The sequence below is a fragment of the Triticum aestivum genome, chromosome 4A (genome assembly GCF_018294505.1).
Source record: "Triticum aestivum cultivar Chinese Spring chromosome 4A, IWGSC CS RefSeq v2.1, whole genome shotgun sequence".
In the NCBI taxonomy this organism is placed as follows: Eukaryota; Viridiplantae; Streptophyta; class Magnoliopsida; order Poales; family Poaceae; genus Triticum; species Triticum aestivum.
Window position 1 is genome coordinate 24,707,271 of NC_057803.1, and position 17,065 is coordinate 24,724,335.

General features: G+C 48.8%; 3 protein-coding genes across 4 annotated transcripts; all 3 read right to left on the reverse strand.

Moving 5' to 3' along the window:
• Positions 1 to 639: 639 nt before the first annotated feature.
• Positions 640 to 1,358, reverse strand: LOC123081630 (uncharacterized). The gene is made up of 2 exons (XM_044504177.1): positions 1,155 to 1,358; positions 640 to 1,045 (listed from the first exon to the last, which is right to left on the reverse strand). Exons 1-2 carry the CDS (start codon positions 1,344 to 1,346, stop codon positions 818 to 820), a joined length of 420 nt encoding a protein of 139 aa, XP_044360112.1. The 5' UTR covers positions 1,347 to 1,358; the 3' UTR covers positions 640 to 817.
• A 3,161-nt stretch (positions 1,359 to 4,519) lies between these two features.
• LOC123081631 (uncharacterized) lies at positions 4,520 to 5,238 on the reverse strand. Its single transcript, XM_044504178.1, has 2 exons — positions 5,035 to 5,238; positions 4,520 to 4,925 (listed from the first exon to the last, which is right to left on the reverse strand). Exons 1-2 carry the CDS (start codon positions 5,224 to 5,226, stop codon positions 4,698 to 4,700), a joined length of 420 nt encoding a protein of 139 aa, XP_044360113.1. The 5' UTR covers positions 5,227 to 5,238; the 3' UTR covers positions 4,520 to 4,697.
• A 3,250-nt stretch (positions 5,239 to 8,488) lies between these two features.
• Positions 8,489 to 16,495, reverse strand: LOC123081632 (uncharacterized). 2 transcript variants are annotated; one of them, XM_044504180.1, is made up of 11 exons: positions 16,264 to 16,495; positions 15,427 to 15,661; positions 15,233 to 15,340; positions 14,976 to 15,145; positions 14,641 to 14,774; positions 14,325 to 14,499; positions 13,575 to 14,127; positions 13,335 to 13,447; positions 13,187 to 13,226; positions 9,004 to 9,207; positions 8,489 to 8,894 (listed from the first exon to the last, which is right to left on the reverse strand). In XM_044504180.1, exons 1-11 carry the CDS (start codon positions 16,392 to 16,394, stop codon positions 8,667 to 8,669), a joined length of 2,091 nt encoding a protein of 696 aa, XP_044360115.1. In that variant the 5' UTR covers positions 16,395 to 16,495; the 3' UTR covers positions 8,489 to 8,666. The 2 variants fall into 2 exon arrangements, with proteins under 2 accessions (XP_044360115.1, XP_044360114.1); XM_044504179.1 differs by lacking the exons at positions 8,489 to 8,894; positions 9,004 to 9,207 and adding an exon at positions 12,475 to 12,873 and having other exon boundaries at positions 12,983 to 13,226.
• Positions 16,496 to 17,065: the final 570 nt, after the last annotated feature.

Consider the following 17,065-nt stretch of genomic DNA (forward strand, 5'->3'; position numbering starts at 1 on the left):
TTGACTTTTTCTATCCAATTTTAATTTATTTATTTTGAATCGTTTGACTTTTTTTAAAATACTGTGTGTCTTAGATGAGCCCGGGCTCCAAAACGCCCCCCGCCTATCCCTGCACGTGTCTTAGGGCCAGTTTTTTTTGTCGATTCTCAGGCTGGTCATAGTGGGAGTAACATAGGTAGTAACATAGATGCCACATAAGCAAAAATGATGATGTGGCAAGTAGTTAATGAGGAGAGAGGCAAATAGAGTAACATAATATGTTACCATCACATAGCGGTTTCTAATGCATAATGAGTCTACAAAGTAATAAATGAAGGCAATTATGTTACCACATCTATGTTACCACACCTATGACACTATCCACTATAAAGGTAGTAATATAGACTAGTAACATATGTATGTTACTGGTCTAAGTTACTCCCCACTATGACCAGCCTCATAGAATCTCGAGAATGGGGTCTTTCCTAAGCTTCTCCTAGAATCTTGAACTCATCAATTTTTTACAATCCGAGCTAGTTAGGCTATAAATAACTAGGATTGTGAAAAAAATATGGGTTCAAGATTCTAAAGGAAGCTGGGTGAAGGGTCAATTCTCAAGATTCTAGAAGAATCAGCGAAAAAAACTGGGCCTTAATAAAGTATGTAATTTTGTTTCAGAACCTGATTACGTATTTCTTTTTTATTCATACACAAGAACATCCCACGAAACGTGTTCATGGCACAACGTTTCAGTGTGAAGCACAAAGCAAGCCACCAGCGTGTACATACATAGCAAGATTACCTACACGAGACCATGGATTTTCAGCCGGCGTTCTCTTCAACCTGTCCGCAGCTCGCCCTTGTCCACCGTATGGACCGGGACGGCGGGTATGGACTCCCACCACTCCCTCCAGCGCCGGCCGCCCCGGGGGTCCGACACCGCCTTCGCCACCCTCGTGTTCGTCGCGAAGCAGCACACCGTCAGCCCCATCAGGACGTACTTGAAAGGGACCACGGCCAGCGCCACCGCGAGGCCCGTCAGCATCCAGATCACCGTCTCCGTGTGCTGCAGACAGAAGAACAAGATTGTCCAAAAACCACATATGTGACAGACGGCACCCCAATAGTGCACAAAGGATGATCAGTGATCACAAATAGTGTGCGATCATATATACCTTCGGTGAGCGGGCTAGAACAATGGACCATAGCCTGAGGATCACGACGTTCGCCGTCTTCACGTACTCGTGCACCTTCTTCATGCTGTGCTGCGCCTCCACTATGCTCTCCATCGTCGTCTTGTCCGAGGACTTGTCGATGATCACCTCCGAGCATATCTCGCCTAACTTCCTCTCCTTGGCCCAGACCATCGCGCCCACCACCAGTATTTGAGCGCAGCACGGTGGCTTGCAGGGCGAGCACCGCGCCGCCGTCCGGGAGAGGCGGCACGAGCTGTGCGATCTTGGCGACCTCCCTCGGCCCGTCCAGGGCCAGCTCGTCGACGTCGAGGTCGTACATGGCGACGGTGAAGGTGACGCCGTCGCCGGGCTGGTAGTGGAGCTCGTGGCGGTCGGTGGTGCCGGGCCTGAGGCGCAGGCGGCCGGCGAGCGGGTAGAAGGCGCGGAGGGCTTGGGAGAGTGAGGTCTTGAGGTTGGAGAGGATGGTGGCGGCGCCGGGGCCGGGGACGAGGTGGTAGAAAAAGACGCGCTCCACCGGCGGGAAGTTGAGCCAAAAGACATCGAAGAAGGTGAGCGGGAGGGAGGTCTCCGGCACCGGAGGGATCGGCCAGGGCGCTACGACGGCGCTCTCCAGTACCCTGAGCTTCGGAGAAGCTTCTTGCTGTGGTGCTGGCGCCATTGCTGGATCCGTGGGTGCTTAAGCTTGCGCGTTGCGCCTGGATTTCAAGTTTTCCAGCGGCCGGGCCCACGCGATCCGTGGGTGCTTAAGCTTACTGGTACGGGTTGTATTGGAGTACTATATAGTACTCCCTCCGTAAACTAATATAAGAGTGTTAGAATACTAAAATAGTAATCTAAACGCTCTTATATTAATTTACAGAGGGAGTATAAGCCATGTCACTAGGGTTGTATGGGCAACGGGAGGGGTGGTGACCGGGAGCTCAGACGTGCCCGCTCTTCGGTGGGGCGGGGTAGTGGCGTTCACGGTGACACCCGAGGATGGGGCGCTCTTTTTGAAGACGTTGTTGTGGTTCTTTTTTCTGTGCCTGGTCTTCCGAGTGAAGACCTTTGTTCGGTATGGACTCGGCTATGGCCACGCTCTGCGCCGTTCTCCTTCTTAGAGGAGTTGTCGTGAAGCTTAGGTGTGCTAGGTCATAGTGTGGGGGTGCTTAGTGCTTCCGGTCCCCGTAGCTAGTAGCACAGTCGTGTGTGTTATGCATGTGTCGGCTATCTCAGGTTCGACTTGTAAGGGGGATACCTCACCACCTTGTATCATTCGGCCGTGTACTTTTTCGGTAGTTCGGTTGTTGCTTTATATATAAAACGGGGGCGAAAACCTGTTTCAAGAAAAAAGCAAAACAAAAACTGATGTGCAACATATAAGCCTGACTTGTTTCCCGGGGGGAGGGGGGGGTGCGTTGGACCACCACCGCGTCCCCCGTCGATCATCACCACACATTCCCGGCAATCGCGTCACACAGCCCCACGACAACAATGAAATGTGCGACCACCACCACCATGGCCCTGGCCACCATAGCCACACCGTCCCGAGCCCAGCTTGCCTCTGTCCAAACAGCATGTGTGAAAAAAAGGCAGGAATCACCGGGATCCACTACCGCCGCAGCACTGAGAGCCGAGCCATGACGGGAGGATTTCTGGAACGTGGGGAATGGGAGAGTGAGGAAGAGATATCAGCAAAGGGGGAAACTAGATGAGATCGTTCGCCGGGAGATGTGAAAATGCGAACGAATAAGTAAAGCTGGCGCAGCTTCAAGATTGTGCAAAAATCCGTGCGACCAAATCCAACGATACGGGAGGTGTTTGCTTGGAGCTGCGAAAATACGAACAGACGCTAATAACATTACGATTTTTTCTTTTGAACCCCTCTTTAGTCACTTCATTTATTTAGTGGACAAATACACGATTACACAATATCGATCAAATTTGCTATTCCTTGGCAACTAAAGTCTTTTTACGATTCAGTCGTCAATTTGGCCAACATCTATGATTGAGACGAAGTGATGCGGCTAGCCGTCACGTCCTCGGAGAGGCCTTACCAAGGAGATATAGTATGTTCGAAGGTTCGGATGATGGTTGGGGCAGGAAGGGGGAAGCTACGGGGTCATCGATACCAAAATTAATTCTCAGGGTTTAGAGGGAAGCCCATTACGACGATGGCACAAGGAAGGTGGTAGCATGGGTGGGGCGAGATGCCACGCGGCAGTGTCCATCGATTGCAGTGGCAGTTAGGACGATGTTAGGTGGCGGCGACACAATTATGCCACCTCGGACTAGGTGGGTCGGGGCTTCGGGAGGAGAAAGAATAAGGTCACTATCGGGAGGAGGAAGAAGAGAGTGGCCGTTAGATTCCAATCCAGTGGTCACGTGAAATGGACCCAAAGTTACAATTTTTTTAGAGAAACATTTCAATCCAGTGATCACGTGAAATGGACCCAAGGTTAATTTTTTTTTCCAGAGAAACAACTCTTGCCACGGTAATCCACGGATGTCTACTCCCGTAAATTCAACAATAACTATATTCAAAAAATCTGAAATTTGTTTTGCATCCAAGATGTTTGAGTGCCCTAGGAGCAAGCATGTAAATTTGTTTGCATCCAACATGTTTGAGCCATTTTTTTAGAAGTTCTTCGAGTGCCATTTGTTCATTAGATTTCGCACAATTCAGCATCCTGGATGCCATTTTTAATTAATTTATTTTGAATCATTTGACTTTTTCTATCCAATTTTAATTTATTTATTTTGAATCGTTTGACTTTTTTTAAAATACTGTGTGTCTTAGATGAGCCCGGGCTCCAAAACGCCCCCCGCCTATCCCTGCACGTGTCTTAGGGCCAGTTTTTTTTGTCGATTCTCAGGCTAGTCATAGTGGGAGTAACATAGGTAGTAACATAGATGCCACATAAGCAAAAATGATGATGTGGCAAGTAGTTAATGAGGAGAGAGGCAAATAGAGTAACATAATATGTTACCATCACATAGCGGTTTCTAATGCATAATGAGTCTACAAAGTAATAAATGAAGGCAATTATGTTACCACATCTATGTTACCACACCTATGACACTATCCACTATAAAGGTAGTAATATAGACTAGTAACATATGTATGTTACTGGTCTAAGTTACTCCCCACTATGACCAGCCTCATAGAATCTCGAGAATGGGGTCTTTCCTAAGCTTCTCCTAGAATCTTGAACTCATCAATTTTTTACAATCCGAGCTAGTTAGGCTATAAATAACTAGGATTGTGAAAAAAATATGGGTTCAAGATTCTAAAGGAAGCTGGGTGAAGGGTCAATTCTCAAGATTCTAGAAGAATCAGCGAAAAAAACTGGGCCTTAATAAAGTATGTAATTTTGTTTCAGAACCTGATTACGTATTTCTTTTTTATTCATACACAAGAACATCCCACGAAACGTGTTCATGGCACAACGTTTCAGTGTGAAGCACAAAGCAAGCCACCAGCGTGTACATACATAGCAAGATTACCTACACGAGACCATGGATTTTCAGCCGGCGTTCTCTTCAACCTGTCCGCAGCTCGCCCTTGTCCACCGTATGGACCGGGACGGCGGGTATGGACTCCCACCACTCCCTCCAGCGCCGGCCGCCCCGGGGGTCCGACACCGCCTTCGCCACCCTCGTGTTCGTCGCGAAGCAGCACACCGTCAGCCCCATCAGGACGTACTTGAAAGGGACCACGGCCAGCGCCACCGCGAGGCCCGTCAGCATCCAGATCACCGTCTCCGTGTGCTGCAGACAGAAGAACAAGATTGTCCAAAAACCACATATGTGACAGACGGCACCCCAATAGTGCACAAAGGATGATCAGTGATCACAAATAGTGTGCGATCATATATACCTTCGGTGAGCGGGCTAGAACAATGGACCATAGCCTGAGGATCACGACGTTCGCCGTCTTCACGTACTCGTGCACCTTCTTCATGCTGTGCTGCGCCTCCACTATGCTCTCCATCGTCGTCTTGTCCGAGGACTTGTCGATGATCACCTCCGAGCATATCTCGCCTAACTTCCTCTCCTTGGCCCAGACCATCGCGCCCACCACCAGTATTTGAGCGCAGCACGGTGGCTTGCAGGGCGAGCACCGCGCCGCCGTCCGGGAGAGGCGGCACGAGCTGTGCGATCTTGGCGACCTCCCTCGGCCCGTCCAGGGCCAGCTCGTCGACGTCGAGGTCGTACATGGCGACGGTGAAGGTGACGCCGTCGCCGGGCTGGTAGTGGAGCTCGTGGCGGTCGGTGGTGCCGGGCCTGAGGCGCAGGCGGCCGGCGAGCGGGTAGAAGGCGCGGAGGGCTTGGGAGAGTGAGGTATTGAGGTTGGAGAGGATGGTGGCGGCGCCGGGGCCGGGGACGAGGTGGTAGAAAAAGACGCGCTCCACCGGCGGGAAGTTGAGCCAAAAGACATCGAAGAAGGTGAGCGGGAGGGAGGTCTCCGGCACCGGAGGGATCGGCCAGGGCGCTACGACGGCGCTCTCCAGTACCCTGAGCTTCGGAGAAGCTTCTTGCTGTGGTGCTGGCGCCATTGCTGGATCCGTGGGTGCTTAAGCTTGCGCGTTGCGCCTGGATTTCAAGTTTTCCAGCGGCCGGGCCCACGCGATCCGTGGGTGCTTAAGCTTACTGGTACGGGTTGTATTGGAGTACTATATAGTACTCCCTCCGTAAACTAATATAAGAGTGTTTAGAATACTAAAATAGTAATCTAAACGCTCTTATATTAATTTACAGAGGGAGTATAAGCCATGTCACTAGGGTTGTATGGGCAACGGGAGGGGTGGTGACCGGGAGCTCAGACGTGCCCGCTCTTCGGTGGGGCGGGGTAGTGGCGTTCACGGTGACACCCGAGGATGGGGCGCTCTTTTTGAAGACGTTGTTGTGGTTCTTTTTTCTGTGCCTGGTCTTCCGAGTGAAGACCTTTGTTCGGTATGGACTCGGCTATGGCCACGCTCTGCGCCGTTCTCCTTCTTAGAGGAGTTGTCGTGAAGCTTAGGTGTGCTAGGTCATAGTGTGGGGGTGCTTAGTGCTTCCGGTCCCCGTAGCTAGTAGCACAGTCGTGTGTGTTATGCATGTGTCGGCTATCTCAGGTTCGACTTGTAAGGGGGATACCTCACCACCTTGTATCATTCGCCCGTGTACTTTTTCGGTAGTTCGGTTGTTGCTTTATATATAAAACGGGGGCGAAAACCTGTTTCAAGAAAAAAGCAAAACAAAAACTGATGTGCAACATATAAGCCTGACTTGTTTCCCGGGGGAGGGGGGGGTGCGTTGGACCACCACCGCGTCCCCCGTCGATCATCACCACACATTCCCGGCAATCGCGTCACACAGCCCCACGACAACAATGAAATGTGCGACCACCACCACCATGGCCCTGGCCACCATAGCCACACCGTCCCGAGCCCAGCTTGCCTCTGTCCAAACAGCATGTGTGAAAAAAAGGCAGGAATCACCGGGATCCACTACCGCCGCAGCACTGAGAGCCGAGCCATGACGGGAGGATTTCTGGAACGTGGGGAATGGGAGAGTGAGGAAGAGATATCAGCAAAGGGGAAACTAGATGAGATCGTTCGCCGGGAGATGTGAAATGCGAACGAATAAGTAAAGCTGGCGCAGCTTCAAGATTGTGCAAAAATCCGTGCGACCAAATCCAACGATACGGGAGGTGTTTGCTTGGAGCTGCGAAAATACGAACAGACGCTAATAACATTACGATTTTTCTTTTGAACCCCTCTTTAGTCACTTCATTTATTTAGTGGACAAATACACGATTACACAACATCGATCAAATTTGCTATTCCTTGGCAACTAAAGTCTTTTACGATTCAGTCGTCAATTTGGCCAACATCTATGATTGAGACGAAGTGATGCGGCTAGCCGTCACGTCCTCGGAGAGGCCTTACCAAGGAGATATAGTATGTTCGAAGGTTCGGATGATGGTTGGGGCAGGAAGGGGAAGCTACGGGGTCATCGATACCAAAATTAATTCTCAGGGTTTAGAGGGAAGCCCATTACGACGATGGCACAAGGAAGGTGGTAGCATGGGTGGGGCGAGATGCCACGCGGCAGTGTCCATCGATTGCAGTGGCAGTTAGGACGATGTTAGGTGGCGGCGACACAATTATGCCACCTCGGACTAGGTGGGTCGGGGCTTCGGGAGGAGAAAGAATAAGGTCACTATCGGGAGGAGGAAGAAGAGAGTGGCCGTTAGATTCCAATCCAGTGGTCACGTGAAATGGACCCAAAGTTACAATTTTTTTTAGAGAAACATTTCAATCCAGTGATCACGTGAAATGGACCCAAGGTTAATTTTTTTTTCCAGAGAAACAACTCTTGCCACGGTAATCCACGGATGTCTACTCCCGTAAATTCAACAATAACTATATTCAAAAAATCTGAAATTTGTTTTGCATCCAAGATGTTTGAGTGCCCTAGGAGCAAGCATGTAAATTTGTTTGCATCCAACATGTTTGAGCCATTTTTTAGAAGTTCTTCGAGTGCCATTTGTTCATTAGATTTCGCACAATTCAGCATCCTGGATGCCATTTTTAATTAATTTATTTTGAATCATTTGACTTTTTCTATCCAATTTTAATTTATTTATTTTGAATCGTTTGACTTTTTTTAAATACTGTGTGTCTTAGATGAGCCCGGGCTCCAAAACGCCCCCCGCCTATCCCTGCACGTGTCTTAGGGCCAGTTTTTTTTGTCGATTCTCAGGCTGGTCATAGTGGGAGTAACATAGGTAGTAACATAGATGCCACATAAGCAAAAATGATGATGTGGCAAGTAGTTAATGAGGAGAGAGGCAAATAGAGTAACATAATATGTTACCATCACATAGCGGTTTCCAATGCATAATGAGTCTACAAAGTAATAAATGAAGGCAATTATGTTACCACACCTATGTTACCATACCTATGACACTACCCACTATAAAGGTAATAACATAGACTAGTAACATATGTATGTTACTGGTCTAAGTTACTCCCCACTATGACCAGCCTCATAGAATCTCGAGAATGGGGTCTTTCCTAAGCTTCTCCTAGAATCTTGAACTCATCAATTTTTTACAATCCGAGCTAGTTAGGCTATAAATAACAAGGATTGTGAAAAAAATATGGGTTCAAGATTCTAAAGGAAGCTGGGTGAAGGGTCAATTCTCATACAATCCGAGCTAGTTAGGCTATAAATAATTAGGATTGTGAAAAAAATATGGGTTCAAGATTCTAAAGGAAGCTGGGTGAAGGGTCAATTCTCAAGATTCTAGAAGAATCAGCGAAAAAAACTGGGCCTTAATAAAGTATGTAATTTTGTTTCAGAACCTGATTACGTATTTCTTTTTTATTCATACACAAGAACATCCCACGAAACGTGTTCATGGCACAACGTTTCAGTGTGAAGCACAAAGCAAGCCACCAGCGTGTACATACATAGCAAGATTACCTACACGAGACCATGGATTTTCAGCCGGCGTTCTCTTCAACCTGTCCGCAGCTCGCCCTTGTCCACCGTATGGACCGGGACGGCGGGTATGGACTCCCACCACTCCCTCCAGCGCCGGCCGCCCCGGGGGTCCGACACCGCCTTCGCCACCCTCGTGTTCGCCGCGAAGCAGCACACCGTCAGCCCCATCAGGACGTACTTGAAAGGGACCACGGCCAGCGCCACCGCGAGGCCCGTCAGCATCCAGATCACCGTCTCCGTGTGCTGCAGACAGAAGAACAGGATTGTCCAAAAACCACATATGTGACAGACGGCACCCCAATAGTGCACAAAGGATGATCAGTGATCACAAATAGTGTGCGATCATATATACCTTCGGTGAGCGGGCTAGAACAATGGACCATAGCCTGAGGATCACGACGTTCGCCGTCTTCACGTACTCGTGCACCTTCTTCATGCTGTGCTGCGCCTCCACTATGCTCTCCATCGTCGTCTTGTCCGAGGACTTGTCGATGATCACCTCCGAGCATATCTCGCCTAACTTCCTCTCCTTGGCCCAGACCATCGCGCCCACCACCAGTATTTGAGCGCAGCACGGTGGCTTGCAGGGCGAGCACCGCGCCGCCGTCCGGGAGAGGCGGCACGAGCTGTGCGATCTTGGCGACCTCCCTCGGCCCGTCCAGGGCCAGCTCGTCGACGTCGAGGTCGTACATGGCGACGGTGAAGGTGACGCCGTCGCCGGGCTGGTAGTGGAGCTCGTGGCGGTCGGTGGTGCCGGGCCTGAGGCGCAGGCGGCCGGCGAGCGGGTAGAAGGCGCGGAGGGCTTGGGAGAGTGAGGTCTTGAGGTTGGAGAGGATGGTGGCGGCGCCGGGGCCGGGGACGAGGTGGTAGAAAAAGACGCGCTCCACCGGCGGGAAGTTGAGCCAAAAGACATCGAAGAAGGTGAGCGGGAGGGAGGTCTCCGGCACCGGAGGGATCGGCCAGGGCGCTACGACGGCGCTCTCCAGTACCCTGAGCTTCGGAGAAGCTTCTTGCTGTGGTGCTGGCGCCATTGCTGGATCCGTGGGTGCTTAAGCTTGCGCGTTGCGCCTGGATTTCAAGTTTTCCAGCGGCCGGGCCCACGCGATCCGTGGGTGCTTAAGCTTACTGGTACGGGTTGTATTGGAGTACTATATAGTACTCCCTCCGTAAACTAATATAAGAGTGTTTAGAATACTAAAATAGTAATCTAAACGCTCTTATATTAATTTACAGAGGGAGTATAAGCCATGTCACTAGGGTTGTATGGGCAACGGGAGGGGTGGTGACGGGGAGCTCAGACGTGCCCGCTCTTCGGTGGGGCGGGGTAGTGGCGTTCACGGTGACACCCGAGGATGGGGCGCTCTTTTTGAAGACGTTGTTGTGGTTCTTTTTTCTGTGCCTGGTCTTCCGAGTGAAGACCTTTGTTCGGTATGGACTCGGCTATGGCCACGCTCTGCGCCGTTCTCCTTCTTAGAGGAGTTGTCGTGAAGCTTAGGTGTGCTAGGTCATAGTGTGGGGGTGCTTAGTGCTTCCGGTCCCCGTAGCTAGTAGCACAGTCGTGTGTGTTATGCATGTGTCGGCTATCTCAGGTTCGACTTGTAAGGGGGATACCTCACCACCTTGTATCATTCGGCCGTGTACTTTTTCGGTAGTTCGGTTGTTGCTTTATATATAAAACGGGGGCGAAAACCTGTTTCAAGAAAAAAGCAAAACAAAAACTGATGTGCAACATATAAGCCTGACTTGTTTCCCGGGGGGAGGGGGGGGGGGTGCGTTGGACCACCACCGCGTCCCCCGTCGATCATCACCACACATTCCCGGCAATCGCGTCACACAGCCCCACGACAACAATGAAATGTGCGACCACCACCACCATGGCCCTGGCCACCATAGCCACACCGTCCCGAGCCCAGCTTGCCTCTGTCCAAACAGCATGTGTGAAAAAAAGGCAGGAATCACCGGGATCCACTACCGCCGCAGCACTGAGAGCCGAGCCATGACGGGAGGATTTCTGGAACGTGGGGAATGGGAGAGTGAGGAAGAGATATCAGCAAAGGGGGAAACTAGATGAGATCGTTCGCCGGGAGATGTGAAAATGCGAACGAATAAGTAAAGCTGGCGCAGCTTCAAGATTGTGCAAAAATCCGTGCGACCAAATCCAACGATACGGGAGGTGTTTGCTTGGAGCTGCGAAAATACGAACAGACGCTAATAACATTACGATTTTTCTTTTGAACCCCTCTTTAGTCACTTCATTTATTTAGTGGACAAATACACGATTACACAACATCGATCAAATTTGCTATTCCTTGGCAACTAAAGTCTTTTTACGATTCAGTCGTCAATTTGGCCAACATCTATGATTGAGACGAAGTGATGCGGCTAGCCGTCACGTCCTCGGAGAGGCCTTACCAAGGAGATATAGTATGTTCGAAGGTTCGGATGATGGTTGGGGCAGGAAGGGGGAAGCTACGGGGTCATCGATACCAAAATTAATTCTCAGGGTTTAGAGGGAAGCCCATTACGACGATGGCACAAGGAAGGTGGTAGCATGGGTGGGGCGAGATGCCACGCGGCAGTGTCCATCGATTGCAGTGGCAGTTAGGACGATGTTAGGTGGCGGCGACACAATTATGCCACCTCGGACTAGGTGGGTCGGGGCTTCGGGAGGAGAAAGAATAAGGTCACTATCGGGAGGAGGAAGAAGAGAGTGGCCGTTAGATTCCAATCCAGTGGTCACGTGAAATGGACCCAAAGTTACAATTTTTTTTAGAGAAACATTTCAATCCAGTGATCACGTGAAATGGACCCAAGGTTAATTTTTTTTTTCAGAGAAACAACTCTTGCCACGGTAATCCACGGATGTCTACTCCCGTAAATTCAACAATAACTATATTCAAAAAATCTGAAATTTGTTTTGCATCCAAGATGTTTGAGTGCCCTAGGAGCAAGCATGTAAATTTGTTTGCATCCAACATGTTTGAGCCATTTTTTTAGAAGTTCTTCGAGTGCCATTTGTTCATTAGATTTCGCACAATTCAGCATCCTGGATGCCATTTTTAATTAATTTATTTTGAATCATTTGACTTTTTCTATCCAATTTTAATTTATTTATTTTGAATCGTTTGACTTTTTTTAAAATACTGTGTGTCTTAGATGAGCCCGGGCTCCAAAACGCCCCCCGCCTATCCCTGCACGTGTCTTAGGGCCAGTTTTTTTTGTCGATTCTCAGGCTGGTCATAGTGGGAGTAACATAGGTAGTAACATAGATGCCACATAAGCAAAAATGATGATGTGGCAAGTAGTTAATGAGGAGAGAGGCAAATAGAGTAACATAATATGTTACCATCACATAGCGGTTTCCAATGCATAATGAGTCTACAAAGTAATAAATGAAGGCAATTATGTTACCACACCTATGTTACCATACCTATGACACTACCCACTATAAAGGTAATAACATAGACTAGTAACATATGTATGTTACTGGTCTAAGTTACTCCCCACTATGACCAGCCTCATAGAATCTCGAGAATGGGGTCTTTCCTAAGCTTCTCCTAGAATCTTGAACTCATCAATTTTTTACAATCCGAGCTAGTTAGGCTATAAATAACAAGGATTGTGAAAAAAATATGGGTTCAAGATTCTAAAGGAAGCTGGGTGAAGGGTCAATTCTCATACAATCCGAGCTAGTTAGGCTATAAATAACTAGGATTGTGAAAAAAATATGGGTTCAAGATTCTAAAGGAAGCTGGGTGAAGGGTCAATTCTCAAGATTCTAGAAGAATCAGCGAAAAAAACTGGGCCTTAATAAAGTATGTAATTTTGTTTCAGAACCTGATTACGTATTTCTTTTTTATTCATACACAAGAACATCCCACGAAACGTGTTCATGGCACAACGTTTCAGTGTGAAGCACAAAGCAAGCCACCAGCGTGTACATACATAGCAAGATTACCTACACGAGACCATGGATTTTCAGCCTGCGTTCTCTTCAACCTGTCCGCAGCTCGCCCTTGTCCACCGTATGGACCGGGACGGCGGGTATGGACTCCCACCACTCCCTCCAGCGCCGGCCGCCCCGGGGGTCCGACACCGCCTTCGCCACCCTCGTGTTCGCCGCGAAGCAGCACACCGTCAGCCCCATCAGGACGTACTTGAAAGGGACCACGGCCAGCGCCACCGCGAGGCCCGTCAGCATCCAGATCACCGTCTCCGTGTGCTGCAGACAGAAGAACAGGATTGTCCAAAAACCACATATGTGACAGACGGCACCCCAATAGTGCACAAAGGATGATCAGTGATCACAAATAGTGTGCGATCATATATACCTTCGGTGAGCGGGCTAGAACAATGGACCATAGCCTGAGGATCACGACGTTCGCCGTCTTCACGTACTCGTGCACCTTCTTCATGCTGTGCTGCGCCTCCACTATGCTCTCCATCGTCGTCTTGTCCGAGGACTTGTCGATGATCACCTCCGAGCATATCTCGCCTAACTTCCTCTCCTTGGCCCAGACCATCGCGCCCACCACCAGTATCAAGGATGCTGCCAGTGCATAACCGACCCACTCGCTGCAATAGAGAAGATGAAACTTGGACATTATATTCCCCGTACCATTTCAGACTCATGTACACGCAAATATATGACCGGTGTAAGTGATATGATGATGTTTATCTTACTTGTATATGGTCAGCAAAGTTACAACAAGAACACCGCCGGTGACTTGCGGTCTATCCCACGAGATTATCTCTTGGATCACCGGACCCAATTTGCTGATGGGACTTACCAACCCCTATACAAACAAAAGAACGAACAGAGATATTCAGTTCAATGCTGGTTTAGTAGTACGAGAATTCAAGAAACAACTGGAACTGAAAGAAGAGGTACGTAGGAGGAATTTTTTTTGCTTTTAATCATACCACTAATACAAGAAGGCTATCAGTGAGACCTTCCTCCTTCATCCCCTCAATAGGAGCATTAGCAACCGTAACTTCCCTCGCCTCACCTCTTACTTTATCAATGGTGTTCCCCAGAGAGGTCAAAGGCTGTTCATGGGTACTCGAGTCCCTGTCATGCTCTTTTGCCATCTCCGCACTTAGCGCAATTGGATCCGACTTACTCAAACTCTTGAACACATATGATGCACTGAACGGGATTATGGTCGACGTCTCTTTCAGGTGGTTTGCTAATTGCTCGAGCACAAAATCACCTTTTGGAAGGTCGTCATACAGCGAGAATATTAGGAAGCTAGAAGGTGGTGGCGGTGACATTCTTAGCATCTCCCTTGCAGCATGGAGCCTTATCACTCCCAATATGATTCTTGAATGTACCTCCCATTTGTGGATAGGGGATTCTATCTTGTACGCCGGTATGAAACGGTGGAGAAAGATTACTTCTTTTATCATGGTAAGCCACAGATCGCGACGTGTAGAGCTGGTCATCTCCGGAAACTCCAGAAGCAGAGGTTCCGGTCTGCATAGATGAATTAACGGTTACTATGCAACCGAAAAAAATATTTGCTAGCATTCTGTGAGTGAATGATGATGATGATAGTAGTAGTAATAGTAGTAGTAGTAGTAATAATAATAATAATAATAATAATAATAAATGTTCAATATAAGACCTTCTGGTTGCCACCAAGAGGATAAGGCTAAGATAGATGAACTCACAGTGATTCAAATTCAATGGCTTTGTCGAACAATGGTGCACCAAAAGGACCTGTTGAAGCTGGTTTAACTTGTTGATTCATTCCAGTATCTGAAAGCTCGACCTTGAAAGCAGGCCCATATGAAATTATGCCGGAAGTCTCAAAATACAGGGCCTTGTTTGTCAGAATCAACCTGCCTACATAGTCCATCAGAAATTAGCAGCCAGACGTTCCATACTTCATATGTACAAATGCCAAAATGATCTATATACTAAATTACCAATTTACTACGTTAGGATAAAGAAACCAGAAGAACAAATAAAGATTGGATTGATTACCAGGCCAGCTGCCGGTCCCAATGTGCCGAACCACCCTTTGTGTTCCTGCTGTACCCTCTGTGTGCAAGATGAATTCATCTTCAGCGAATTCAACTCCTGTTGGAGTTGGCAAGCTTTGCAAAAAGTTGAAGGACCTAAGAGAACAACGAAAATCCCATTTGAGTGCTGGGATATCCAACAGTGAACTTCTTTCTGGAGGACCCAACAGAAAGCTTTCTTGTAACAGAAAATTTCCAACAAAAAGGGCGTGACAGTAGTGCCTGATGCATTTTTCAACTCATGCTTGATAAAGGGAGAATATTATCTGACCGTGGGAGTTGTGAGTTGTGACATACTTATCCATTTCCTTCAGGAATTTGTCATAAGCAGGATAGTGTAGCCTGTTAGCTGTGGTAGCGGTGAGGGCTTCAAAAGTGAATCGCGCATTGACAACGTCACAAGCCAAAGGAAATACAGATCCAAACCACACGTATGCATCTTCTCCGACTGTCGGATCTTCATTCACCTATGGGATTGTTAATCAATCAATGCTCAGAGCAAGTTACACATCAGTATACCGAAAATAAGTCGTGTCTTTGGCATGCACACTTACAAGAAGGGGCATCATATCCGAATAGAACAGCGACGTGTCATCACCCATCACAGCCTCATTTGCTCCAAGTGGTTCCTTCCGATCTTCTCTCTCTTTTGCTATGCTCTCCTGTAATATTTAGCGGGTCGAGTCAGTTCAGAATGGAAGCATTATCATTTGTCATATATAGTACACACATATCTAGAGTCACTGACCATGGTAATTTGTTGATCCGAAGAAGTGGGCGTCTCCCAGGCTAGCATCATATCAAACGTGAACCGACCAAGGGATCCCTCATGAAGCGTGTCTCCTAGATCAGGAGATGTTAGAGATTGCAGAGCCTGAAGGCTGCAGTACTCAACTAGTCTTCTTGAGTAGTTGTCCAATGCGGCATTCTTCAGGCCCGACTCGAAGTCGGCGACTAGATCGTCGACGCTCTTGTGCAGCGTCCTGTATGCCATGGACATGTTAGTTACTTGATTTCATCTCTAACCAAAAGAATTCTTAGTGTAGCAAAACTGAACCATATCTTCAGTCTCAGTTTAAACTGAACGCGAAAACAGGGGCATAAGAGGCAGCAACACGTTTTTTTTCGTACGACTGTATCTGAATCTGATGAACATGAATGCACAAAACACTGGCGACAATTAATTCTCAGTGGTTAACCTGAACACTTCCGTCAATATCAACAGTTATGAATTAGAACAGAATCGTCGCAAGAACGCGCCGGGCCACTTCTAGCATATACGGCATCAATTAGGCCGCTGAGGAAAATACAGCAATTTTTGTTCCTTAATTCAGAGTGACCGAAATAACACACCGAGTATTCCAGCACCGTGCTTCATCTGGCCGAGAATGGTGCAATCCCGCCTAGGGCTTTGCATCAACGGAAACACACACAGACACACAGATACAGTTGCTCCCATAAATCGGCAGCGGAACCAACAGAATTAACGGATCGAGAGCAGAGCGATGGCGAGTCGCCGTGAATCGATCAATTAACCAACGGAGATGATAATACAGGATGAGGAGGACGAGGGCGGGGGACGTACAGGGAGCATTGGTGGAGGACGTAGTTGGCGATGGAGGAGAGGTGCTTCCGGCTGCCCGCCTTGCCTCGCGCGCCGCCGTCCCCGGCCGCCGGCGCCATCGCGTCCCGGCCGCTAATCACATCCGTGTCCATGGCTAATCACTTGGTTAATTTGTGCGCGCAGTGAATGTGAGGAGCGAGCGGTCGGTCCGTGCGTGCGGCTGGCTATAGGGTGGCGTGCATGCGCACATGCAGCGCGCCACCGCGGCCCGCTGCCCCTCCACGCGTCGCCCCCTCCCGCCGCTGACGCACGCACGCACTCTCTACATCTTTCTCTTCGCTCAATCGGCTCCCATTCCATGCCTGTTTTTTTCCCGAGAAATCCCCTATGCCTGCTGATCTCATCAATCTCTGCCCGGAATCTCATCATCGACATCTGCTCTCTCGATCCGACATAAAAAAGATAGCGCTCGCCGCCATAAATCACTCGTCGTCGAATTTAAGCATGTCGATCTGCAACTTCTCGAACCACGGCCTCTTTCTTGACGACCCGGTGTTGAAATCCACCTTCATGATCTTCACCCCGGTCATTATGCTCGCGAGTGCCACTTTTTTCGTCTTGGTCTTGGCTTTGGCAGCCTCGATCTCTAATATCTTGGCTTGTTTCTCCGCCTCCATCTCAAGCTGCTTGGCTTGTATCTCTGCGTCCATCTCAAGCCTCCTTCATTGGATCTTCATGAAGGCGTTCATTTGCTCTTCTATGAAACGCCGGCGCTCCTCCTTCCCTGAGTCCTTCTTATTCATCATGCCCTCTATACTTGTGA

Coding starts and splice junctions, on each gene's coding strand:
- LOC123081630 (XM_044504177.1), bottom strand. CDS start 1,346: ATGGTCTGGGCCAAGGAGAGGAAGTTAGGCGAGATATGCTCGGAGGTG. Junction 1,046..1,154: donor TTCTAGCCCGCTCACCGAAG/GTATATATGATC, acceptor TTCTGTCTGCAG/CACACGGAGACGGTGATCTG.
- LOC123081631 (XM_044504178.1), bottom strand. CDS start 5,226: ATGGTCTGGGCCAAGGAGAGGAAGTTAGGCGAGATATGCTCGGAGGTG. Junction 4,926..5,034: donor TTCTAGCCCGCTCACCGAAG/GTATATATGATC, acceptor TTCTGTCTGCAG/CACACGGAGACGGTGATCTG.
- LOC123081632 (XM_044504180.1), bottom strand. CDS start 16,394: ATGGACACGGATGTGATTAGCGGCCGGGACGCGATGGCGCCGGCGGCC. Junction 13,448..13,574: donor ATAGCCTTCTTGTATTAGTG/GTATGATTAAAA, acceptor TTGTTTGTATAG/GGGTTGGTAAGTCCCATCAG. Junction 13,227..13,334: donor ACTTTGCTGACCATATACAA/GTAAGATAAACA, acceptor TCTCTATTGCAG/CGAGTGGGTCGGTTATGCAC.